The sequence below is a fragment of the Trichomycterus rosablanca genome, chromosome 4 (genome assembly GCF_030014385.1).
Source record: "Trichomycterus rosablanca isolate fTriRos1 chromosome 4, fTriRos1.hap1, whole genome shotgun sequence".
Taxonomy (NCBI): Eukaryota; Metazoa; Chordata; class Actinopteri; order Siluriformes; family Trichomycteridae; genus Trichomycterus; species Trichomycterus rosablanca.
Window position 1 is genome coordinate 51,548,188 of NC_085991.1, and position 27,062 is coordinate 51,575,249.

Consider the following 27,062-nt stretch of genomic DNA (forward strand, 5'->3'; position numbering starts at 1 on the left):
TTGCCTGTTTCTGACTTCGACTTTGGTTTTCCCTTTGGATTGTGATTGTTGATGATTGATGGAGATGGATCATTCTTGTGTAATTTGAACTGATGATTAAAAGGTCTCTGATTATCTGCGAGCATCTGCCGGCTTTGTTCACGTTCGTGATAGAATTAAAGCCTAGTTTTAGCTCAGTGCCGAAGGGGAGGAGAACACAGATTGAAAAATGCCCAGTATAAAGCCAAAGACCATTTGGCAAATGCCATTGACCTATTCTTATAAATGAAGGCTGTCAGTATAAATGTGGGCACCTCCCCTAAGATAAACACAGATAGTGAATCTCGATGTCCCATTAAGTCCACTCACTGTAAAGGTAGAGGACATTGCTCCTCCTGAAAAAAAAAAAAAAAACGCAGGCAGGAACCTGCTTGGAGGTCACAATCCTGATCTCATAGTCCCAATAATCTGCAAAATCTACCCAATATTGGCTGAAGCAAACAAAACCACCCACTTGTAATGAAGCAGCTCACTGTTTTGACCAACTAATGCCAGGTCTACCTGCTACCATCTCCCCTATCCCTAATGCACCTGTACCCAGGGTACAAGCCTAAGTCTTGACAATAAGTGGTGGTGTGGTAGATATAATAGGGGGAGAATTACACATGATTGTTAAGGTAGATCTTATAAATAGTCAATGAACAGTGCTATATGGTAACGAATTTGCGGTGTTTCGTTGCAGTAGTAGGGCAATTTTTGAGGTATTTGTACTTTACTGGAGTACTGAATCGTTCTACGACTTTTGCTAATGCTTTTGCTCCGTTGCTTTTGCTCCGTTGCTTTCGCTGTGTATATATTCGTTGGTCCTTACTGCGGTGGTATGGAATGTGTGACGGACTGGACGATGGTTTGGTGAATCTGCGCCTGTGGATTGGACAGTGGTTGAGCACATTAATGCGCATGTGCAAATGTTCTTTAAACGCTATCGGAGTTTTCTAAACGTGTGTCATTCACCCAAAGACGCGCAAATATGGAGATTTCAGAAACTCCAACGGATCTTATTTAAAATGTAGCGACATTACAATTCTTAATACAAAACATACTTAAGTAAAATTACAGGCTGTAAAATCTACTTTAAAATGTACAACTGCACAAAGAACTACTCGGTTACAGTAACGTGAGTAAATATAACTCATTAATTTCTACCTCTGGTCTTAACTTACTTTAATCTAAAACATGGACTGATTATTATTTGTATGTAAACATTTTCAAACAAAAATGCTCAACCAGGATAAATTATATAAAAAAGTGATTAAGAGTTGCTGCAGAATTTATTATAGCAGTTGTTCCTATCATCAACTATTTCGTCTGCTTCTTTTTAAACTGTGGATGTTCGTTCACTCACAGCTGTTGAACTCATGTTGCCGCTGATATCCAACGTGTTTAAGGTAGCGGAGTGTAATCAGAACCATAACGCTGGCTTCACGCCTTAACGTATACATATTGATTGAATTTGTTTAAAAATCATATCACCGTTATTGAAATATTTTCTATCATGATATATATATCGATATTGAATTATTGTCCAGCACTAATAGAGACACATCCATTATTTAAAAAAAAAAAAAAAAAAAAAAAAAAAAAAAAAAAAAAAAAAAAAAAAACTCACCTGCAGACAAATATTCCCTTAGATAACTTCTGTATTAGACCAGCAGAGGAGAGATTCATGGTGTTGAGGAACATGTAGCAGGTCTTTACCAATTTGATGCTCTCAACAAGAACTCAACTTATCCAACTTATTATGAATAGATAAGGCCAAAAAAGGATATTATTTAAATACAGCTTAGTCTACTCAAAATATTTTGATATAAATTGATGGTTGAACAGATCATCAAAGGTATAAGAGTGGCACACGTTTTGTTAAACTCTCCTGAGTTTTGCTTTAAATTAATTATGGCAAAATTATTTTTTGTTATTGAAATATACTATCAAAAAAAAAAAAAAAAAAAAAAAAAGAAATGGGAAAGTATAGAAAATGCAAATACAATAGATGAAGTATTTCTTATATTTACATCAACTGACATTCTAAAAACGTTGGAACAGGAACGTTTAGGGTTAGTAATAAGTTTAAAAAACAACTAAATAATGTCATGATTTCAAACAAGTGATGTCAACAGTTGATTATGATCATTAATTAGCACAAATCATGTTCAGATGAAGGGAAGAAAACAGGTTAATTGTTAAGGTGATTTACAGGCTTAAAAGAACAATCTTTAAATTTTAAATGACCACTACCATTTATACTAAAAGCATTTACTTTTACTTCTACTTTTAATACTTAAGTATGTTAAACATCAGATACTTTTACTTTTACTCAAGTAATATTCTAAAAGGTGACTTTTATTTCTATCAAAGTAAATTTCTGGTAAGATACTTGTACTTTTACTGAAGTATGGCCATTCGGTACTTTATAAATGACCAATAACGTCAAATTGATGGACTGACTGTTAGTTACAGAACAGAATGCTACCATAGATCGTCTAAAACATATAGTTAAGACTGAACATCAACAAAAGTAAGTGGACAGCCACTTTAGCTCATTATGTTAAGCGTCATAGAGACACTCAGCAACAGAAAAAAGAGGAACTAGATCAGCTCACTAAGCACCTGTTGAAATTAAAAGTAGCATAAAAAGAAAAGTCAGCCACTTAATATAGGAAAGACAAAAACAGATGGCCATGGTGCAATAAACAGTCTTACTTTGAAGTTTCTGAAACAGGAGGAATTGTTAATGCCATCCTCTTTCAGAAAGGGGGGAGGGAAGGATACAGGAATGTCTTGACTAGTCATAGCTCAAAATTGGATGATATTGAGCGAGAATAAACTCATTGTCCTTTTTTACATGAATAGCATTTACACTCTCCCCTACAAGGTAGATATGTTGTACCTGGCCCTTATGTTTTATATATTTTCTGTTTTATGTGTATTGCAACTGTGAGGGACTGAGCAACTAAGCATTTCACTCACCTTTCACACCTGTGTTAATGTGATGTGACAATAAAGTGATTTGATTTGATTTGATTTGATGTCAATGCGCTCCAAAATGTGTGCCAAAACACATCTGTTACCCCATGAGCTAAAGACTTTAACTTTAAGAGCTTTAACTAATTATACTCAAGCTTTGTCTACACAGGTCAAGCGGAGTGAGCCCCCTCCGAAACCACCAGCAGATGACAGCGAGTGTTTGGAATTCAAAACTGTCAAGCCTGGCGACTGGGTACGGGTGAAAGTCCACAAGAGAAAGTGGTCTGAGCCCAGGTGGTCGGGTCCGTGGGAAGTCACTGAGGAAACAACCCACGCCATAAAAATAAAAAGGTAAAAAAGGGGCAGTTTGGCACCACCTAACACATTGTGTACCCACCACAGCACCTCCCTGCTCATTGCAGGAAGTTAGAAAGGATTTGGTAGACAGTGGGACTAAAATTGTAGAAATTGATTCCTAAAGAGAGTAAAAATGTACCCACTGTCATTTAGAGGGTAGAAGAATTGTTTCCTACCTGTGTAATACGCTTTAAACCTCCTGAAGGTACAACCTCCTAACTCAAGTATACTTTAGTAAAAATGCCTTTTAACCCTCCAACTGATGTAATTGGCCAAGCCTGTAAGAGGCTGGGATTTACCAAATGAAAATAACAGCATGTTTTTTTTTTGTTCATAATCTTGACCACAATTCAGTGTTATACTCCTCAACACAACTACTCATTGTATATAATAATGCTCATGACAAAAATTAATGTGGACAAAATACTGGTGATATAAACATGACCAAAAATTGTACCGAGTGGGATTTAGTGAGGTTGTGTGTACAATTTTTTTTGACTATAGTTGAGCATCACAGCAACTATACCACTCACCAACGGCGCAGGAGTACAGGTAATGGTCCTCCCACTATTAAGTGTATGGAGCGTGTAGATTGTGTCGCCCAATTTGACCCATGCCAGGTCATTGGTGGCATGGGAGTTTGGTCCAAAATCAGTTAGGGTGGCCAGAGGAAAATGTACGTAACACAGATAATCGGTGTAGAGTGGGTGCACATTACTATAATGACAATGGATATTGGAAAGGCAAAGGTTGGGTTTTAGGCCTGTAATTGCCAGGTGTGGTCATCAGTTCTAGTAAATACTGAATCCTAGGATGTGGCTATCAAGAGAATGTGGGGCCCGTAGAAGGAAATTGCACCAGTGGATCTAGACTAAAATCCCACCTGTCAAAAAAAAAAAAAAAAAAAAAAAAAGTTAATGCAAAACATTCCTGTGGTAAAGGGGATTGTAACCCCTTAGTTTTAACTCTGACCTGCCAGAGGGTAGGTAAAAACAGATATCTAATATTAGGAATATATCAGTTAGGCTCAGACAATTTGGGTGTGTTCCGATTGAATGTAGTACCCAAGCCCACTCCTAAGCCTGTTATTATTAAGTCAAACGTGACCAGTATCACTCTAACTATTATAGTCATCTCTGAGTTAATTAAAACAATAAATATTACTAGCCTGAAAGACACTTTTTCAGTAAAAACAGGTTTTGAGGATGAGAACCAGTGGCTTAATTGAATGTTGTATACTGCAAGGGCCACTAACAGATCTAGTTGTTACGCTTGCTCTTCTGTTGGGCCTGATCTGGGCACTGATCTGTTCTAATTAAATTGATGAAATGATTTAGTTGGCCTGAAATGTGTGGTTTCCCTATTCAGTGTCTCCCCAGGTGATGGAGGCACTGCCACCATGCACTACCTGTTCCCTGAGGTGAAGTAACGGGTCACACCCCTGGCATGCATACCTTACAAAGGTAACTACATCTGTTTTGCCAGAGCCTCAGGAACCATTGACGTGGGTCAACTGACATGGTGTGGAGACACTGTGGACGTCGACAAAAACACCGACAGGTTTAATTCTGAGTGGTTCAGCAATCAGATGGTAGGAAGGGCAGATGTCTTGTGAGTGTGTGCTCCTAAGATCATGAGAACCAGGCGCCCGGGGTGTGCAGTCGTATGTGCTTCCTATCGGTGGGGAGTCGGGAAGGGGAAACTCCAGTCACACAGCCACACTAAATGTGCCGTCTCATGCCGTTTTTGGCTTATTTGATCTTCATGTTAATAAAGATACTATAGAAGTGTCCAGGGGGGTCCCAGATGAGTGGAAGGCGAGAAACTAAGTGGCACCTGATGAAACAATTACCAAGGTTTTAGAGGGATTAATATCACTAAGCTATGAATTGGCTGAAAACAGTGCAATTGAGTGTTTTGCTGTGCCCTAGCACTGTTGGTGGTATGTGGTTGTTGTTGTTGTGTGCCTTGCAAAATGACTTTGCTCACCAGGTTGATCGAGATTACCTTGACCAAGGGGGGGTGATCCAAAAGTTATAGTACTACCAAGGGCAGAAGACCCCTTTGTTTGGGTCTCATTGACATCTGGAACTGGAGGTTGAATCGGAAGTGGTTTAAAGTGAGGTTGTCTTTTATGTATTTTATGTCTGTTATGTCTTTTATGTTTAATTGAAAGAAAAAAAAACTAAAACAAGAGAAAGCATATAAATTACTAACACATGAACTGTGTTTAGTGTACTTTTGATTTAGCTCCCACAGATGGTAAAAAGCGGTATGAGCCAAGCAGTGAGCTCAGGCTGAGAGGACCTGACCATTTTAAAGTTGTCTACTGTTCATCCTTTCCAAATTCATTTTTATGCATTATAATTATCCACATATGCTATTTTAGCTTAGGTTGTTTTTATTCGGGCTTTTGTTTCATAGTCACTAGGTGCTTCTCAGCCCAGTCTCCGCATAACGGGGAGCTGATAGCACTTTTATTTAGCTTAATCTTTTAATTTTCATTCTGTATCAGGAAATGTGTGATTCTGTTTGTTTGTTTGATTTGTAATTGTCCTAAAGGACAATTAAGGGGGGATGTTGAGTATTAATGTTCTGTATCATTTGTATCAAACTATAAATGTTTTATCTGTTTTGTTAGAGGCCCCTAAGGCTGTGTTTACATTTAAAATGTGTGTGTTAAAAAGGAACTGAACTTTAAGCAACATAATCTTCTGAGAAACGAGCTGAAAAATAAGGAAGTACATCCAGGTGTTTCCTGTTCTGACTATGCAGAGAGTGTGAGAGACAGTTAAACAGGAAATCACTAGCCTTGCATTTCTGCTGTGTCAGACTCGATCCTATGAACTTAGAGAAACTGAATGTATAGGTGTAGGGGGTTTTGAAATGGTTTTGCATGCAAGTGTTGTGTTCCAGACAGCAATTCACAGTTGAGGAACACCAAGATGGAGTAACCACAGCACAGATGTTTCCCTGTTCCTCTTTATGAACTGTGAAGCCAACGGCATCAAGATATGACTGAGTTGTCAAGAAGAAGACAACAATCACTTCCTCTTTTTCTCTTAATAAAAGGCTACACATGCCATAGATCGACACACTTCTTCTGCATACAGCTGCCTGTGTGTTTGGGAGAATTGTCCTGAGCTCAGAAATTACTTTTACCAATCTGTATATTTAATACTTAATAAATCGTCATTCTTAACTAATCAGTATTTGTCCTTCTTTCCTGGATAAAAGAACAAAAATCAGCACACTCCACACTTAAAGGATACACTTTCATTTGCACTCAATGTACACAGTGTATTTAGTTTTGGCATTGATGTCATAAGACTGTTTAGCAGGGAATATTCTATTTCATTTGAATGTTACTGTACTGGAAGTGATGCTTAATTTAATGTACATTTAGTAACATTTGTACCTTAGACTTTCTGACTGTCTGCTAAACAAGTGTGTTAAAAAGAACTTTTTAAAAAAGAATTCTTATATATCGCAAGTGAATATCGTTATCGCAAAAATATTGTGATATTATTTAAAGGCCATATTGCCCACCCCTAATCTGAAGGTGTCCTGTGCCATGTAAATTCCAGGTGATCCTTCAACGTTGTCATATATTTTGAAATGTATTAGTAGTTTTATACAGATCATCCTGGTGCCATCTCTTCCATTGGTAAGCAGTTCACATTTGGCCAGCCAGCCACATGATCTTGCTGCACATGGTCCTGCTGGTGTCTCTCTACTGTTTTTTTTTTTTTTTTGCATTTTTCCCCTGATTTAGCTGTCAATTTGTCTTCCACTGCTGAGGGATACCCGATTACTGCTCACAGCCCTCGTCTCACCTCTGCATTCTGCACAAGCCTCTCTTCCACCAATCAAGGTCCTTGCACAACATATGAAGATCCCATCCACATATCGTCCAATCGTTCCACCCCAGCAGATACAATGGCCGGTTAGTATCTTCTGCCACTGCCTTCTGCACTGCCAATTATTCCCGCCAGATGGCGCCCAACCAACTGATGGCAACACCGAGTTTCAAACTGGGGAGTTCAGTATCTCAGCTCTGGTGTGCTAGCAGAATATCCCGCTGTGCCACCTGGGCACCAGTGTGTTTTAAATTACTTGCCTCTGTAGTATTGACCCAGCAATTGTACATGGTCTAGACATGGTACAGCATGGTAGAGCAAAACTCTTGTGATTTTATCTTATTTAATAACTTTAATACCTAGTATGATCATTATTATGATTATTATGTGTTATTTAATATGCAACAGATGATAGGTGCACCTGATATTATGAGCAAGTTTCTGCACATGGTACATTTACCCAATAAAGTGATGGAATAAAAAACGTTATGTTAATGCAGTTCTGCTGAGTGAAACATAGTGTAATATGTGTAATACAGCAGCAATAATATAAAGACATTAGTTGTTTATGTCAAAGAAAGCTGTAAAATACTTTACCTGTTTCTCAGTTCTTTCTGCTGTAGCTAATATTGTATCATGTCCTTTATGATCATCCATGATGCACAACATGCAGATACACTGCTGATCAGTAAAACAGTAAACCTCCAGCGGTTTATTATGCCGAGAGCAGATCTGCTCCTGCAGTCGTCTGGAGACTTTAACCAGCTTGTGCTTCTTAAAAGCAGGAGATTCATAGTGAGGCTGAATGTGAGTTTCACAGTAAGAGGCCAAACACACCAGACAGGATTTTACTGCTTTGTATTTTCTCCCAGTACAGAAATCACACCCCACATCTTCAGGTCCAGCAGAACAGTGAGCATAATCTTGTTCTGTTTTCTTCAAGTTCTCCACAACTCCACATAGAATGATGTTTTTACTCACAGCAGGTCTTGGAGTGAAGGTCTTTGTACACTGTGGACAGCTGTATGTTCCCTTATTATCCTCCTGATCCCAGCAGTTATTGATACACACCATACAGAAACTGTGTCCACATGATGTAGTTACTGGATCATTCAGTAGTTCCAGACAAATTGAACAGCTGAACTGATCCTGAGATACTGAAATATTTGCCATTTTCTGCATGTAAACAGAAACACCAGTAAACACATCAAGTCATTTACAGCAGCTCAGACTTCCTGGTTTAGTTTGTGAGCGTTATGTTCAAAACCAGTGTGTTTGAAGTAAATCAACAACTACATAAAGTAACAATAATCTGTAATAAACATAAGTGATATAAACTCACCTGCAATCAGAAACTCAGATTACCAACAAAACTACAAACACAGACATGAAACAGATCTGAACTCAGACTGAACCGGATCAGATCAGTTTCACTTTCATTTCTGCTGAACGTGTGCTTGTTGAAGGAAAAAGAAAGAAATAATTGTATCGGTACTTTAATAGTAACTTAACAAAATAGGTATACTACATATATTTACAAACAAAAATACAAATATAACATCTAAACCAGCCACAAAATAGTTTATGAACGTCAAAGTTTAACGTCATACATATACTGTATATACGACTAAAATTCAAAACAACTTATGAAACACAAAAGTAAAGTAAAGGTGGACGATAGACGGTGCCAAAGGAAAGAAAAGTACAAAACAACTAAACTGCCAACACTAAAGCTAGCTCAAAAATACATAAGTGGCACCTAGTGTATCTAAACAAAACATTATGACTACCGTGTATGTAACTTGCCTGTCCATACTTCACGATGTAAGAGAGAGCAAAATAAACAACAAATGGTAGGAGCACACTGAAAATATCACTAACTAAACGATGAACACACTATTAGCGGTCCAAACAACACAACCGTGTGTAGCAGATGTGAAAATAAATTAGATTTATATTGCTCATATTTCACTTAAAATCCTTGTTTAATTCATTATTTATTTATGTAGTGAATAAGCCTTATTTTTATGTACATTTTGCTTGTTAATTTCATAATGTTTTGTATTTTAGCCGATTTATGTAAAGAACTTTTATTTTGAATTTTACGCCTACTGTGTCTAGTTATATTAGTGTTGAGTGATTCACTGTTCTCAGTTTGCGCTCGAAGCGCCGGAGGAAAGTGTGTGTGTTCAGTGCTCTGTATGAAAAAAAGTTTGTTAAAGTTGTTTAAAGTGTGTTTTTCATGTATTAATCGCCTGTTTATTATGTTTAGTGTAATTTCTGAGTAAGATGGCCTGTATGTTACATGTATTTCGTATGTGAGAGATTTATTGTATGCAGTAATTTTCCATCAGTGAATGAATTGAGTTTGGCTCTAATGGCGCCTATTCTTTTTTTTTTTTTCCACACAGTGTACATAGTGCTGTGCATGTGAGGGAATTCACTGTATTCATTCGATACTCTCATTTTATATACAGCTATGGTCATTTGAAATGTTATTTTTGCACTGTTTACTATAAAGTTTTTAATCGTTTAATGAAGTTTATTGTTGTACAAAAAATATCTATATTTGCCTTCCTGGTGAAATATTTTATATGAATGGGTTATATTTTTATAGTAAATATGTGATTAATAGTGCAATGTAATTATTATGTCTTATTATATATATGGTATTGATGTGAACTTATACATTTTGTCCTCAGTTTGTGCTCGAAGCGCCGGAGGAAATGTACATAGTGCTGTGCATGTGAGGGAATTCACTGTATTCATTCGATACTCTCATTTTATATACAGAATAAATTCCCAGGTGAATGGCAAAGCGGGTCCAGTTGTCTTCTTGTTTCACAACGCAGAGGGGTATTTGAATGCGAGTCTCACCAGCAAGTTCACACCGGCTACACGTGCAGTAGAGGTGGGCGGATCGATCCAAATATCGATAGTATCGATACCAACGTTGGTATCGGAATCGGATCGATACTAGCGTGATGGGATCGATACTTTAGTTTCACTTTTTTCTCAGCTACATTTAGTACGTTCCTCCTGTTATTTCCAAGAGTAGACGCGTGTGTGCGCGTGCAGCGCTCTTTCTCATCTAACACACACTTTGCTCCTCCTTCCTGCTCCGCTGTGTTGTCGTGCCGTCACGTGACTAATCGACACTACATACAGCATGGAAAATACATGCAGAGATAAGTGGATATTTTCATCAGTAAATAAAAAAAAAGTTTTAAAACATTTGTTCTTCAGTTTTAATGTTGTACTTCAATTTGTTTAAGGCCAGAGAAGAAGTGCAGTGAAAGAAATTAATTTTTTTTACATTATTGTTTATGAACAAAAGAACTTTCTATGAAAAAAGAAATGACCTTCTTCAATATTTTTCTGTACTTTATTTTACAAAAAGCCAGAGAGTGCAATAAGAGGGGGAATTATGTTTTCTTATTATATTATTGTTTCTCAACAAAAGCCCGAGAATTCATCACAATTTATTATATTATAATAATATAATATTAATATTATTAAACTGTAGTGGGTTTTTACATGTGCATGATTACCTAATAAACACAAAATCATTTATTAGTCAAAGCACGTTAATGATTCACCTCATAAATCATGACACACTGCTCTTCCCTACATGAAAGTAAATAAACCGCTTTGTAAGTACAAAGTATCGGTATCGGATCGATATCGGCGATACTGGCCCTGTATTTACTTGGTATCGGATCGATACCAAAATTCCCGGTATCGCCCACCTCTAATGTGCAGTGCTCCTCCGGTTGGCAGGCCAACTTCAGGTGCATTACCGCCACCTACTGAGCTGGGGTGTGAAGCGAGACTTCAGGTAGTGAGCTGTTTAAAACCCTAGATGAATTGGTACACCATGTTCTTCAGAAACAAAATAATTTGTTTATGTACCAGACTTGAGACAGCAATCGCTTCAAAGAAAAATCCTTATGACCTTTTACCTTAAGTATATCAAATAGGAGTTTTGTTTAAATAGAATGTTCCACACAGTGAAGTAGTACATGTTCAGGAGTCTCCCTATGCATGAAATAACAACATGTTGTGTTTCTGACGAGGTGTAGTGATGAATTCAATAAGGTGTGACCTATTCAAAGACAACCCAGCACCACTTTTGTGGCATTTACATTTACAAGCAGACGCTTTGTAAGCGACTTACACAATGAGCTGAACACGATGAGCAATTGAGGGTTAAGGGCCTATCCTAGGGCCAACCTTAGGGCCAACCTATCCTAGGCTGGATATTGTACAGATGTCTACCTTTTCACTATTGTCTCTGCCATAGGGTTTGAACATGCCTCTTCATAAGTACTTTCACCTCCGCCTTACTGAGAGGAATTGCCATTTTACATCTTGATCGTTTTAAACATTGTTTCGCTACCATATCAGCATGAATCAGCAAGAATTTCACGCTTATACACTTCATTTGAAGCCTAAACAATGTCTGGCAAATTTTTCATATTAGATCCAGCCTACAAGACGGAGACTCTGGAGAGCAGTTAACGAGTCTAAACTGATTACTAAATTCATGGGGCAAACATCCTCAGCCCATTGCAATGCCAACAGAATTGCAACAAGTTCAGTGGCAAACACTGAAATATTATTTGATAACTGCCTCCCTATATTGACCTGGAATTCAGGAATGAAAACTGCTGCTGCTGTAATTCCACCATTTGGTTGCTTAGATCCATTAGTGGTGGGTCAATCCAAATATTGATATTATCGATACCAACGTAGGTGTTGGTATCAGATCAATACTAGTGTGATGGGATCGATACTTTAGTTTAACTTTTTCTCTGCTACATTCAGCACATTTCTCCTGATTTGTCAGAAAGTAAAGATCATGTGTGTACAGACTCGCTCCTCTCACATCTTACATGCTCACCTCTCCTCCCCAAGACAGCAAGACAGCAAGTCTTTGTGATGTATCAAGAGCCACGGTATCCAGGGTAATGTCAGCATACCACCAAGAAGGACAAACCACATCCAACAGGATTAACTGTGGACGCAAGAGGAAGCTGTCTGAAAGGGATGTTCGGGTGCTAACCCGGATTGTATCCAAAAAACATAAAACCACGGCTGCCCAAATCACGGCAGAATTAAATGTGCACCTCAACTCTCCTGTTTCCACCAGAACTGTCCGTCGGGAGCTCCACAGGGTCAATATACACGGCCGGGCTGCTATAGCCAAACCTTTGGTCACTCGTGCCAATGCCAAACGTCGGTTTCAATGGTGCAAGGAGCGCAAATCTTGGGCTGTGGACAATGTGAAACATGTATTGTTCTCTGATGAGTCCACCTTTACTGTTTTCCCCACATCCGGGAGAGTTACGGTGTGGAGAAGCCCCAAAGAAGCGTACCACCCAGACTGTTGCATGCCTAGAGTGAAGCATGGGGGTGGATCAGTGATGGTTTGGGCTGCCATATCATGGCATTCCCTTGGCCCAATTCTGGAGGACCATGTGCATCCAATGGTTCAAACATTGTATCCTGAAGGCGGTGCCGTGTATCAGGATGACAATGCACCAATACACACAGCAAGACTGGTGAAAGATTGGTTTGATGAACATGAAAGTGAAGTTGAACATCTCCCATGGCCTGCACAGTCACCAGATCTAAATATTATTGAGCCACTTTGGGGTGTTTTGGAGAAGCGAGTCAGGAAACGTTTTCCTCCACCAGCATCACGTAGTGACCTGGCCACTATCCTGCAAGAAGAATGGCTTAAAATCCCTCTGACCACTGTGCAGGACTTTTCCAAGACGAATTGACGCTGTATTGGCCGCAAAAGGAGGCCCTACACCATACTAATAAATTATTGTGGTCTAAAACCAGGTGTTTCAGTTTCATTGTCCAACCCCTGTATGTCCCAAGACCCGCCTCCTAGGACATAGCAGGAACTCTGGATTTGCGGTGGAGTAGAGTGTAGTGCTTCCTCATAGGCTCCATGCCACACCTATAGTAAAGTTTGTTAAAGGGAAAAGAAAAGGAGAAAAAAAACATAGGTGCAGCACTTGCACATAATTGGGTTTTCCGAAAACATTTTGTATAAAAAATATTTAACTGATACAAACACAAAGAAAAAATGTCTAATATTGAAACATTCTTTTTTGTGTTTTGTTAATGTAACAAATTTAGATTTTGAACACAAATAACTGGGACAGAGGCATGTTTTCTATTCATGACACATATTAATGGTTTGGGATGCAATATAAATTGAAAACATAAAACAAATCTAGATGACTGAGAAGTGCCTAGATGACTGTGTATGCCCTGTGATGGACTGGCGCCCTTTCTAGGGTGTTACTGTGTGCCTTGCGCCCATTGAAAAGCTGGGAAAGGCTCCAGCATGTTTGCAGTTCTCCCCATGACTGTGTGGGTTTCCTCTGAGTGCTTCAGTTTCCTCCCACAGTTCAAAGACATTAAAAATATAAAATTGTTCTATACATGAGACTGTGTGTGTGTGTGTGTGTGTTTTTTTTTAGGGCAGCTGTAGCCTAGCAGTTAAGGTTCTGGACTAGAAATTTGCTTTAGGGTTGCTGGTTCAAGCCTCACCGTTGCCAAGTTGTCACTGTTGGGCCCTTCAGCAAGGCCCTTAACCCTTAATTGCTTAGACTGCATACTGTCTCAGTACTGTATATTGCTTTGGATAAAAGTGTCTGATAAATGCTAAAAATGTAAATGTACATAAATGCCTTGATTTCTGAAGGGGATGCCCAACAAGATCATGTGTCCACCTACTTTTGGCCATATAACATAGCCAAACAGATGATGTCAACTTGTGCAGCACCAACACTAGTTCCCACAAAACTAAAATATATGGATATTAAAGTTACATTGTTAAAAATCTAAACAGTAATTTTTTTAAAGCCCATACTGCCATGGAGATCAGGGTCTGGGCTCAGTGACAGAATGATGTTGTTTTGTTTTGCCATTTATGGACAGCAGAGGGGCATGGAGATGCAGATAATGCCTAGTTCACACTACACGATTTTTGCCCTGATTTTCGCTCGGCGACTGGTCAGCGCTTGATTTGCCGGCTCGGGAGCAACTCAGCGTTCGATCAGCGATCAAAACTCGGCTCTCAGTCGCTAAGTTTGAACTATCCAACAACTCGATCCGACCGGATCGCTGACCGCTCGGTGACCGGATCGAGTTTTCTAGCACGTCAGATATCTAATCCGAGATGTACGACTGGGAATGAGTGACATGTCGAACAGCCAATGAGAACGCAGGATACAGTGTGAGGGGCCGATTTCTAATCTACCCTTCATTTCCAAAATTCTAGAAAAAATAGTAGCATCTCAACTACATACTTACTTATCCTATAACAACCTGTATGAACAGTTCCAATCTGGTTTCCGTCCTCTCCATAGCACAGAAACTGCTCTGATAAAAGTCATCAATGACCTCCTCATGGCAGCTGATTCCGGTTCACTCTCCATTCTTATCCTACTAGACCTAAGTACAGCATTTGACACCATCTGTCACACCACACTCCTCAATAGACTTTCTTCCATTGGTATCACTCAGACTCCCTTAAGTTGGTTCAAATCATATCTCTCCTGTCGCACTCAGTTTATTCAGCTTAAAACATTTACATCTCAGCCCTCTCCTGTTGCTTCAGGTGTGCCCCAGGGCTCTGTCTTGGGGCCCCTTCTTTTCATCATTTACCTCCTTCCCCTTGGCCATATCTTTCGTAAACACCACATTAGCTTCCACTAGTCGCTCTGCTCCCCGACTTTGGAATTCTCTGCCATCTGACTTACGGAACATAAGCTCTCTTCAACAGTTCAAATCCTCACTTAAGACTCACCTGTTTAGGACAGCCTATAACACCTGATTGGTGCTTTTGCTATGTCATAGTTTTAACTGTTTTAATTGCTGCTTGTTTGTTTCTTTGTATTTTATTGTTGTGGTGATTGTAAGGTGTCCTTGAGTGTCAGAAAGGTGCCTATGAAATAAAATGTATTATTATTATAAACGCAGGAGAGGATATAGTTTATTTAAGAATACACTGGCACACACACGTTTTACAGTATTTCTGATTTGATCGTCCTCTACAAAACATAATACCCACGCTGCATTACAAAATTATTAATTAACCTCAAACTTACTATAGAACAATCTATACTGTTCGTGTTGCCAAATCCACTCAGATTCATTTATTTTTCCTCTTTGATTTTACGCTGCACATCAGACCACAAACACTTTGATCACTCGCTACTTGTTGACGTGCATTTTTAGACGTGGTATCATTAAACCCCTCATCACTTCTCACGTGTGTTTTTGTAAAGAAGAAAAAAAGGAAGACCAGAGAAGCTCGCCTGCGATTCCAGTTGGTGATAGATGGTGTAGTGTGAAACCCCCTGTCGCCGATCAGTCATGTAGTGTGAAATACACAACGACCTGAAAGACTCCCGAGTGCAAGAGATTCAGTCATGTAGTGTGAACTGTACAGCGACCTGACGACTTGGAAAGTCGTGTAGTGTGAACTTGGCATAAGGGTGTTGGTTCCTCTTTTTAATTCATTACTAAACATCAGAAACACAAAATAAATTCACATTTTCAGTTTGTTTTAGAAATTACAGGGCACTAGACCGTCACAGGGGAAGAATTGTGGAAACAGTTTGGAGAATTTCATTTTCTGTTCCAGAATTGCTGTTTCTCTTCACAAACTGTCCATAAAGATATGGCTTATGGAGTTTTGTATGTAGGAGCTAAAGTGGTCTTCACAATGCCCTCCCCTTAACCCCACTGCAAACATTTAAAATGGTTTGGAACATTGATTGCAATTCAAATCTTGAGAAGAGCCCTCCCAAAAGAGTGGGGTGTAATATAGTAAGTTGTCCACATACTATTGGCCACACAGTGGGCAGTGGTATTTATTAGCTGTATTTGGGTGCAGTGCAATTATCTGCATTTTGAGTAGTGAATCTCAGATTTATATATAATGGTAAACTGTAAACCTGGTGCATATTGTGTGCATTTGTTTATAACTGGGAACAAAAGATTACGAGTAAACGTCTGGATTTAATACTGAAACTGCACATTATTTCCTCTCCATTATTTATTATTCATATTTATTCATTCAGTTAATCTTTAAGGTCCTGTTTTTGGAGAAGGATCTTCTTTCTTGCGTGACAGACTAAGATTTAATGGGTGAAGTCAGAAAGTCAAATTACATTATAGATGCAGCATAATGGTAATACTGCTCATGTCCACCAGAGACCGCCATTATCTAAAGTCTGAATTGTGTACACCAAGTCTGTCAATTTAAGATGAGATAAAATAAGATGGGGATGGGATGGGAGAGATTGAGATGAGATGAGATGAGATGAGGAGACGAGATGAGATGAGATAATCCTTCATCCTATTTAATGATTTTGGTAAAGTCAAAAGCTTTTAAATCATTCAAGCCATAATAAATATATCAGTTTAAATAATTATGAGATACAAGTCCTTATATAATTATGAGATGGAACTTGGGAGATGTATTAACACACACCGTACAGAAACTGTGTCCACAGACTGTAGTTACTGACAGACAGACTGGACTGCTGAACTCTTCCTGAAATGCTAAGATAATGGACTCTTTTACTGTTTTATTGCACTTATACACACTGCAACACAAACGCCATGAAACACAATAGTTTACAGCAGTTCAGACTTCCTAGTAAAGTTTAAAAAATCATGAGCTAAATGGGTGTTTTGTAGTAATGAGTAACTATTGTTCCTGTTATGAATGTAACCAAAGTGTAAAACATGATGTTAAAATCCTAATAAATAAACAAACATAAAAACCAGGAAGGATATGCCCCTGTCCAATATTTAAACTGGCTTCATTCATGAAGTTGGTACTTCATTGGGGTGCTACACAATATACTGTAAAAGAAATCAGGGGTGGATTTTATTTCTGATTATTTTATGTTTTGCAGCAACACTAAAAGTGAAAAATCAAAACACAAAACAAATTAAATGACTTAAACAGTGATTGCCGTCTGACCCACCATGACCCTGACCAGAATGAATCAGATTTGTAAACATTAACAATCACATAATAATATCCATTTTAGGAAAATCAATCATTTATTAATCATTGGTTTATTTTCACTACTTTCCCGGACCCACCAAGAAAACAGGTGCAATGCAGAAAAAAAAGGACGGGGTTCAGTTAATCACAGAGAAATATTACATTACTCTCCCACAATAGGGAACTTTAGAGCAGCCAATTCACCTACTGGATTTTTTGAAGATGGGTGGAAACCAGAGTACATAAAGAAACTCATGTGAACACAGAGAACATAACAAACCCCTTGCAAATAGTGAGCAGATGTGAGGTTCAAACCTAAGATATCTGCAGCCATAAATGTATCACTGCCTCACATGAGATTCTAAAACACTGACCCTAAATTTATTGTATTATTAAACATATATAAAACCATAAACTTATACTGATTGTTTAACTTCACTATTTATTTTATTGAAATACACACATATTAAACATTCTGCGCTTGGGTCCACCGCCCCACCCACTCCCTGTAACACTTTCATGTAAATTTTACATTTTATTTTGTTGAATCTGACAGTTTCACTTTTGTTCCCAAACCAACCCAAAACCCCGGGTAGAGGAGCTGAGTGAACGTGGTCTGAACTCTGTGGAGAAGCTTCATTGTATCAGAGACGCTGTAGAAGGACAGAGTTCCTGCTTTGTAATCCACATACACTCCTATTCTAGAGGAACTCGGCATTATGGGGGTTTTAGTTCCTTTGTTATTGTGCCGGAATAAAAATCTGGATGGAGAACAGAACAAAATCCAGGACTGATCATTACATCCAAACCAACACTCAGAACCACGTGCCTTCCTTCTGATGCTTTTATATGACACCGCTATACAAACCCTATTATTCCCACTCCACTCAACCTCCCAGTAACAGCGTCCACTCACACTCTCTCTACACAGAACCTGAGAGTAATAATTAAATCTATCTGGATGATCAGGATACGACTGTTCTGTTCCACTCCTGGTCACTACTTTGTTCTCCTCAGACAGACGGAGGTTTTTATTTACTGTGTTTGGATCCAGTGTGAACTGACAGAAATCTGGAGAAGAGAAAAACAACATAAACCAATTAACATAGAAGTGTGTGTGTATGTTTGTAGGTGTTTGTGTTACTGTGGGTGTGCTACTATGAGTGTGTTTGTAAGTGTGTCTCTGTGTGTGTGTGCATTACTATGGGTGTGTACGGAAAGCTAGTGTGCTGTCTACATAGACGCATTTTACGTCATCCTGTGCGCACTCCCGAGAAGGAGGCTGTTCGAAATCCTAGATACCTTAATATCCTCACTACTGAGGCATCTTAATATTTCAATGTTATTTTGGCTCAAGAACGAGTGAGCATCCGACGCTGCCTTAGTGATCAAGGCAATCTCAGAATTCATTGTGAGTCGGGCGCTCTTCTGTCACAGAAAAATAAACATGGCTGATGGTGCGGACAAACGAATGGAGTTATTTACAAATGTAAATAAAATATTATAGATTTTTTAACTTCTATAAACTTGTACAGAGTGTTTTTATTTGCAAGTTCGGGCTTATCAGAAAATTTAACCGTTATCGGTACTTATAATATTAACTTACAATATTTACGTTAGCGTGCTGTGCTACCTCAATCCTTCTGTTTTAATGGCAAGATGCTAAATGCTAACCGCGAAACCCAGAATGAAATCGATGTCTAAGTAGTGTGTTCGAATAACCTGCCTTATAAGTCATTGTGTGTGTGTGTACGTATTTTATAAGATTTCTGTTTCTGATCTTGTTCTGTTACTGAATGATTTTGACACAATCTTCTGTGTCAAAGAAATTCGGACAGCAGTTTATTTTTATTTAATTTACTAGAGCGTCGCCTCCTAAGTTGTTAGTGATTTTCATGAACTACAGCTGGTGACTTCTCTGTGCCCACATAAATAGAGCCACTAGAGCACCCATTAAAAGGTAGATGAAACAGTGGTGTCCAGCAAAAACCCAAAAGTGCTCTGTAGTAGAAGAAGCAGTGAAGAACAGATCTGCTCTGAAACTGGAGCTTCACGTCTGCATGAGTTTAGATGCTGCAGAAGAAAGAAGCTGCTTCTACCTTTATTCTCCATCAGTTTAGAAACACATTTTAGTTTAGCTTTAACATCTCCATTCAAAGAATGGAGCAGCAGCCACTAAGCTCATTTTGTTTTTAAAGAAAAGAAGTTTGTGTTCCAATCAGTCCAAAAAAAGAAAAAGTGCAGAATTAAAATTCCAGGACTGCCATGACACGTGTTTCTTACAAAAGTCAGAACCTTACCTACGTTCTGCTTCATAGCCTACATTCTGCTTCAGGTCTCGGACACTCTCCTTCAGGATTTTCTGATAGAGGGCAGAATTCATGGCTCCATCAATTATGACAAGTTGTCCAGTTCCAGTGGAAGCGAAGCAGCCCCGGACCATCACACTACCACCACCATGTTTCACTGTTGGTATGGTGTTCTTATGCTGGAATGTGGTGTTAACTCCAGATGTAATAGGATACAAAAAGTTCTACCTTTTACTCATCAGTTCACAGAATATTATTCCAAAGGTCTTGGGGTCATATAGATGTTTTTGGTGAATGTGATATGGCCTTTTTTGGTCAGCAGTGGCCTTGCAGCTCTTCCGTGGATGCCATATTTGCCCAGCGTCTTTCTTATTGTATAATTGTGTACATTGACTTTAACTGAAGCAAATGAGGCCTGTAGTTTGTTTTTTCATAGAGATTCTTTTGTGATTTTGTCTTGTGGATAACAGCTCTCATTGTTGTTCCTTGGAGTCCCAGAGTGACAGCAATGTCTTTTTAACATTTTTCAGACTGATGGATTTCAAAAACTGTACTTCCATTCTGTATATGAATTCCTGTAGAATGTGGCATCATGTGGTTTGTTTTAAGACCTTCTAGCCTGCTTCACATTACCAGACAGGTTCTATTAAGTGATGTTTAGATTCTTGCAGTGATCCTGCCTCAGTGTGACAAGTGAAACTGTCAAATGAATTCGGTCAACTGGTTGATTTAGTAGCCAACAGGATGAATACTTTATTCACACAGGGCCAGGTAGGACTGAACAGTATTTTATCTTTCATAAATAAAATCATCATAACATGTTGTGTTTACTTGTCTAATATTAAAAGATCTGAAATGTGTGACAAAATGCTTGACAACCAAAAACAGAGGTAACTGGGGGTGCAAATAGTTTTTCCACAGCACTATTTATGCTTGCGTGTATGTGAGAAACTTACATTGTAGGAAATCTTCTCTGGATTCAGGTTCAGGAGGTGGAGTAATTCGAAGTTTCTTCACTACAGAAACAGTTACAGTACAATCACTAATCACAGTAAATAACACATCAGAAAGTGTTGTGGGCGACATCATCATAGTGCAGCTGGTAGGATGGGCGCCATCCAGCAATATTTTGGGAACTTTGGTTTAATCCTTACTTCAGTTGTGTGTAGATGTGTGTGTTACTACATGTGTGTAAATGCATTATGCAGTTTCCCATTTATTAAATATGTAAAAATGTATTCAAAACCTCAAAAGAAATCACCCCTCTCAAGAAATCAAACATAATAACTGGTTGTAGTAACAGCTTTTTGGTCTTTGTCTAATAATAATAGTTTGATAATCTGAAATGTGTAACAAATATGCAAAAATAGAGGATAGACATTTTTTGAAAAAACTTACATTGTAGAAAATCTTCTCTGATTTCAGGTTTAGGAGGTGAAATAATCCGGACTTTCTTCACTACAGAAAGAGTTACAGTACAATCACTAATCACAGTAAATAAATACGTAGCAGCTAAAGGAATATACCATGGATCATTATTCTATTTTATCCTGAGGCCTTTATGCTAGGATGTGTTCAATCTCAGATGACCTTTACAACTCCTAAAAAGAACCTTAAGCTTTTCCCCATACTTAAAAGAATCCTGCGCCTATGCCATTCACCATTTGACCTCAAAAGGCAATAATGGTCACAGCTCAGTTCTTTCATCTTATGTGATATCTCAGTTTCTTTTACAACCTTTCTGGAATAAAGAAGCACCAAGGACTGGTACCAGAAGTGACAGAAGAATAATTTACTTTTCCCCCCATTCTGTATGTAAATCAAACATCCTTAACTACATAATTCCAAGTCCGGACTTTCAAAGAACTACGAGGCCTACGACAATTTATTGCCACTTTACCAAACACACACTCACACACACTCATCTAAACTCCCAGTGGCCTGAATCAGGATCTGGCTATGATCTATCAATTTGGTAAAAGAACTTGTTTTAATTGTTGTAATTTTCTATGAATAGTATCAGAATATAGACATACTGTCCCCATAATTATACCTTTGATGTATCGGTTCTATTTTGATACTGTCTTTGACTCAAGATATAGTGTTAAGAATTGTTCTACCAATATCCTGTATACAAGGCTGAAAAACATTTGTACTGCATGCTCACACGTACTGATTTCTGTCTATTAGTCCTGTTTAATCTATATATTGGTATTTAGATTAACTTGCATGTAGGGCAGCAACTTTTCGTCACATGATTTTGAGGAAAGTTCATTTCCCATTGGCTACATCTACTGCATGCCACACCTCTCTAAATGAGTTGAAAAGAGGCAGCACAGCCATTCAAATGTAGTTCAGAGTAGTTCACAGTTCAACGTTTTTGAAGAATGAGTTAGTTTACAGTTCAAAGAGTTCAGTCCACCCATAGTGGACGCAAAATGCACCTCCCTTAGAAGAGTTAAAGAGTTTGCAGCTGGTGCCAAACGAGTCGGCTCAGTTGATTCAATTCACTGTTCGTATTTTTGCAAGTTTTAATTCGACTTGAATTGTCTGCTTTTAAACTCTAATACCGGTCAGGGTAAAGTTAACATTTGGCTGCATGTAAAAAATCCAACCTCTTCAATGAATTGCACAGCGCAAGGTGACCTTTGTGCTCCACATCTGCATATTTTCAGACACTTTCAGAAAAGGAGAGTGCTTCAGTCAGATTAAAACACCTCAGAATTAACAGTCGTTGGATCGAGGCACCTGAGTAAAGTGTTGCGGTGTGGAAAGCTCACTTCTCAGCTGATTCAAAATTTTACCAGTTTTCCTGGTAGTTTCCTGGTAGTTTCTCCTTAAAAAATGCTAGTGCTGCCCCGTAAGTGATTATTAGCAATTAATTATATAATTAAATAATTAATTGGTAACCTCTTTTCTACAACAAATATTAGCATCAGAAAATGTTGGAAACATTGGTTCAATCCTTACTTCTTGTCACAGCCTGTAAGAAGTTAGGCATGTTCTCCCAGTGTTGATGTGTATTTATTGATTAATTAAAAATTTAACGTCATGTGTAATTTTGATTACATTCATGATAGAAATGGTAGTTACTCACCACACAAGATTAATCAGATCACAAGTGCAATGTCAAACACAGTCATGAACAATTTTGTATTTTGAGTTCACCTCAATTGCACGTCTTTGGACTGTGGGAGAAAACCCATGCAAACACAGGGAGAACCTCCCAGTGTCGATAAATAAATAAAATGTTGTTAGATGTAAAAGGTTCGTGTTGGATTTGTATGTTTTGTTTGATATTTGAGTACCAAACATTTTGGAGATAGTGGAACATTGAGGGCTTTAGCTCACCTTCATCTGGTATCTTCTCAAACTGCTCTTTCCAGAATTCTTCTACTTTCTCTTTCAGCTGAGATACAGACTCTGTAGCTTTATCAAATGAGAGGAAAAGATTGATTGTGATGGCGGGTGATTCTGCAGATCCAGCAGGAGTCGAGAGAGACTGAAAACTCTACATCCAGATAAATAATGTTCACAAAGAGATAAGATGAAACACAAATAATGTATGAGACATGAAGCACAGAGCGATGATTCTCTAAATAACATTACCACTGCTTAATTATCTTTAACATTATTATTATTATAATTAGTTTATCCAGTTTATTTTTATACTTGTAATTGGACAAGCATCAAAATCCTATATTCTTTATTTATTGAGCACAGTTAGGGAGACTTGTGTCCATTGTGGTTTTAAAAGTTTAAATTGGGAAAGTGTGAAATAGCATTATTGACTTTCTTTAGTTTCATCTTCATAAGAACAAAAGCACAGCAGCACCTTCAATTTCACCTGCATACTGAAAGTGAACAAATGGAAAACAGCATTGACTGTATTGGAAATGTATTGTCTGTCACCTTATCCTGACCCGCTTATAAAACCTGTTTTTGCATATTGGCACTGTCAATTACACTCATGTAAAATAGCCAAATATTACAACACAATGAATCAAGGAGTATACCTGCAGTGGGGGAGGAGTGGGGCACCTGGCCAGCACAATTGTTTCACTCTCTGTGCAAGGGTTAGTGCACACAACCAAGTTTACACTGTGTGCAGAATTATTAGGCAAGTGAGTATTTTGACCATATCATAATTTTTAAGCATCTTTTCCAACTCCAAGCTGTATAAACTTGAATGCTTATTGTATTTAAGCACATCAGGTATTGTGTATTTGTGTAATGTGATAGGGTGTAGCCTAAGGAAATCAACACCCTATATATTATTAGGCAGCTTCTTTTTCTTAGGCAAAATGGGCCACAAAAAGAGATTTAAGTGACTCTGAAAAGTAAAAAATTGTAAAATGTCTTTCAGAGGGATGCAGCACTATTGAAATTGCTAAGATATTGGGCCGTGATCACAAAACCATCCAACGTTTTGTTGCAAATAGTCAACAGGGTCAAAAGAAACACGTTAAGAAAAAAAGATGCAAATTAACTGCCAAAGATTTGAGAAGAATCAAACGTTAAGCTACCAGGAACCATTATCTTCCAGTGGTGTCATATTCCAGAACTGAAACCTACCTGGAGTGCCCAGAAGTACAAGGTGTTCAGTGCTCAGAGACATGGCCAAGGTAAGGAAGGCTGAAACCAGACCACCACTGAACAAGACAAATAAGTTAAAACGTCAAGACTGGGACAAGAAATATCTGAGGACAGATTTTTCAAAGGTTTTATGGACTGATGAGATGAGAGTGACTCTTGACGGACCAGATGGATGGGCCCGTGGCTGGATCAGTAACAAGCACAGAGCTCCTCTTCGACTTAGACGCCAGCAAGGTGGAGGTGGGGTACTGCTATGGGCTGGTATTATTAAGATGAGCTAGTTGAACCTTTCTGGGTTGAAGATGGACTCAAAATCAACTCCCAAACCTACTGCCAGTTTTTAGAAGACACTTTCTTTAAGCAGTGGTACAGGAAAATGTCTGCATCTTTCAAGAAGACCATGATTTTTATGCAGGATAATGCTCCACCGCATGCATCAAAGTACTCCACTGCGTGGCTAGCCAGTAAAGGCCTAAAGGATGAAAAAATAATGACATGGCCCCCTTCCTCACCTGACCTAAACCCTATTGAGAACTTGTGGGCCCTTCTTAAATGGGAAATTTACGGTGAAGGAAAACAATACACCTCTCTGAACAGTGTATAGGAGGCTGTGGTTGCTGCTGCACAAAAAGTTGATCATCAACAGATCAAGAAACTGACAGACTCCATGAATGGAAGGCTTATGACTGTCATTGAAAAGAAGGGTGGCTATGTTGGTCAATTTTTTTTTTTTTTAAATGTCAGAAATGTTTATTTGTTAATTTTGAGTTGTTTGTTTATTATTCTCACTTTAACAGATAAAAATAAACAAGTGAGATGGGAACATTTTAGTTTTTTATTTAGTTGCATAATAATTCTGCACACTAATAGTTGCCCAATAATTATGCACATGTAGCTGTTTTCCTAAGAAAGCCAAAACCTCACTTTCACTTTCTTAAATATTTAGGATTAAGGTTTATTAACATTTTGAATTGACTGAAAGCACAGTAGTTGTTCAATAATAAAATTAATCCTCAAAAATACAACTTGCCTAATAATTGTGCACACAGTGTAGTATAATTATTTAGTATTTAGTATAACATTTGAGATGACAGGAGGATGATTGAAAGAGCTGATTGAAAGCTGAAAGCTTCTGTCCAGTTTTGATAATTGTGGACAATAAAATTACTTACATTTTCAGCATTTAGCAGATGCTTTTATCCAAAGCGACTTACGGTTGTGACAGTATACAATTGAAGCAATTTAGGGTTAAGGACTTTGCTCAAGGGCCTAACAGTGGCAACCTAGCAGTGGTCAGGCTTGAACTGGCAACCTTCTGTTTACTAGACCAATACCTTAACCACTAGGCTACAACTGCCCTAGAATTTTGTAATCATGCCACTTAATCATGCAAAATATTAATTAATTGATTGTCTATTTAATCACAGCTTTATTTAGCCGCAGCTTTCTATTGGAGTAATCCCACACGTACACAGGGAACAGGCAAACTCAACACAGAAATGACCCTGAAAGCCAGGCCAGGGAATTGAACCCAGGTCCTTCTTGCTGTGAGGCGACAGAGCTACCTATTGCGCCAGCTACCAAATAGCCAGGCCAAAAACAATAGCAGCCATAAACACAAAAGCAGCCCATGTTTACCTGCAACGTGCTATCTAGCAACAACATGTCTGGAAAATTAGCATAATCTCGTCCACAGCTCCATCAGACTAAATATTGTGGCTGTACACCAAAAAACCCAGCACTGATTTCACCATAATTTGAATATTAAATCTAATCTGTCACTTTGATCTGAGAAAAGTTCTTACTATTACTTATCTTTTTGATGTTACTATCATCAGGTTTTTTATATTTACAATATATTTTATTATATCAGACTGGTGCACCAATAATATAATTCGTGTAGAAACGTCCATACTACAGTATCTATATGTATGTATTTGCATATGTGTACTTGAGTATGTGTGTATGTATTTGCATATGTGAATATGTATGTATATGGGTATTTACATGTGTGAATATGTATGTACAGGTCCTTCTCAAAAAATTAGCATATTGTGATAAAGTTCATTATTTTCCATAATGTAATGATAAAAATGAAACTTTCATATATTTTAGATTCATTGCACACCAACTGAAATATTTCAGGTCTTTTATTGTTTTAATACTGATGATTTTGGCAAATTAGCATATTTCATCCGACCAATAAAAGAAAAGTGTTTTTAATACAAAAAAAGTCAACCTTCAAATAATTATGTTCAGTTATGCACTCAATACTTGGTCGGGAATCCTTTTGCAGAAATGACTGCTTCAATGCGGCGTGGCATGGAGGCAATCAGCCTGTGGCACTGCTGAGGTGTTATGGAGGCCCAGGATGCTTCGATAGCGGCCTTAAGCTCATCCAGAGTGTTGGGTCTTGTGTCTCTCAACTTTCTTTTCACAATATCCCACAGATTCTCTATGGGGTTCAGGTCAGGAGAGTTGGCAGGCCAATTGAGCACAGTAATACCATGGTCAGTAAACCATTCACCAGTGGTTTTGGCACTGTGAGCAGGTGCCAGGTCGTGCTGAAAAATGAAATCTTCATCTCCATAAAGCTTTTCAGCAGATGGAAGCATGAAGTGCTCCAAAATCTCCTGATAGCTAGCTGCATTGACCCTGCCCTTGATAAAACACAGTGGACCAACACCAGCAGCTGACATGGCACCCCAGACCATCACTGACTTCAGGCATTTTGGCATTTCCTTCTCCCCAGTCTTCCTCCACACTCTGGCACCTTGATTTCCGAATGACATGCAAAATTTGCTTTCATCCGAAAACAGTACTTTGGACCACTGAGCAACAGTCCAGTGCTGCTTCTCTGTAGCCCAGGTCAGGCGCTTCTGCCGC

General features: G+C 38.4%; 2 protein-coding genes across 3 annotated transcripts in view; both read right to left on the reverse strand.

Annotated features, from left to right (window-relative positions):
• Positions 1-8,631, reverse strand: part of LOC134312488 (E3 ubiquitin/ISG15 ligase TRIM25-like) — a 39,781-nt gene extending 31,150 nt beyond the window's left edge. For both annotated transcript variants that reach the window (XM_062994474.1, XM_062994475.1), the window contains exons 1-2: positions 8,563-8,631; positions 7,818-8,396 (exon numbers count right to left, since the gene is read on the reverse strand). In XM_062994474.1, coding sequence (XP_062850544.1) covers positions 7,818-8,393 — 576 coding nt within the window. In that variant the 5' untranslated portion in view covers positions 8,394-8,396; positions 8,563-8,631. The remainder of the gene's footprint in view (positions 1-7,817; positions 8,397-8,562) is intronic.
• A 9,149-nt stretch (positions 8,632-17,780) lies between these two features.
• LOC134312480 (tripartite motif-containing protein 16-like) overlaps positions 17,781-27,062 on the reverse strand; it is an 82,165-nt gene continuing 72,883 nt past the window's right edge. The window contains exons 6-8 of the mRNA XM_062994464.1: positions 22,932-23,091; positions 20,979-21,038; positions 17,781-18,342 (exon numbers count right to left, since the gene is read on the reverse strand). Of these exons, the coding sequence (XP_062850534.1) occupies positions 17,807-18,342; positions 20,979-21,038; positions 22,932-23,091 (756 nt within the window). The 3' untranslated portion in view covers positions 17,781-17,806. The remainder of the gene's footprint in view (positions 18,343-20,978; positions 21,039-22,931; positions 23,092-27,062) is intronic.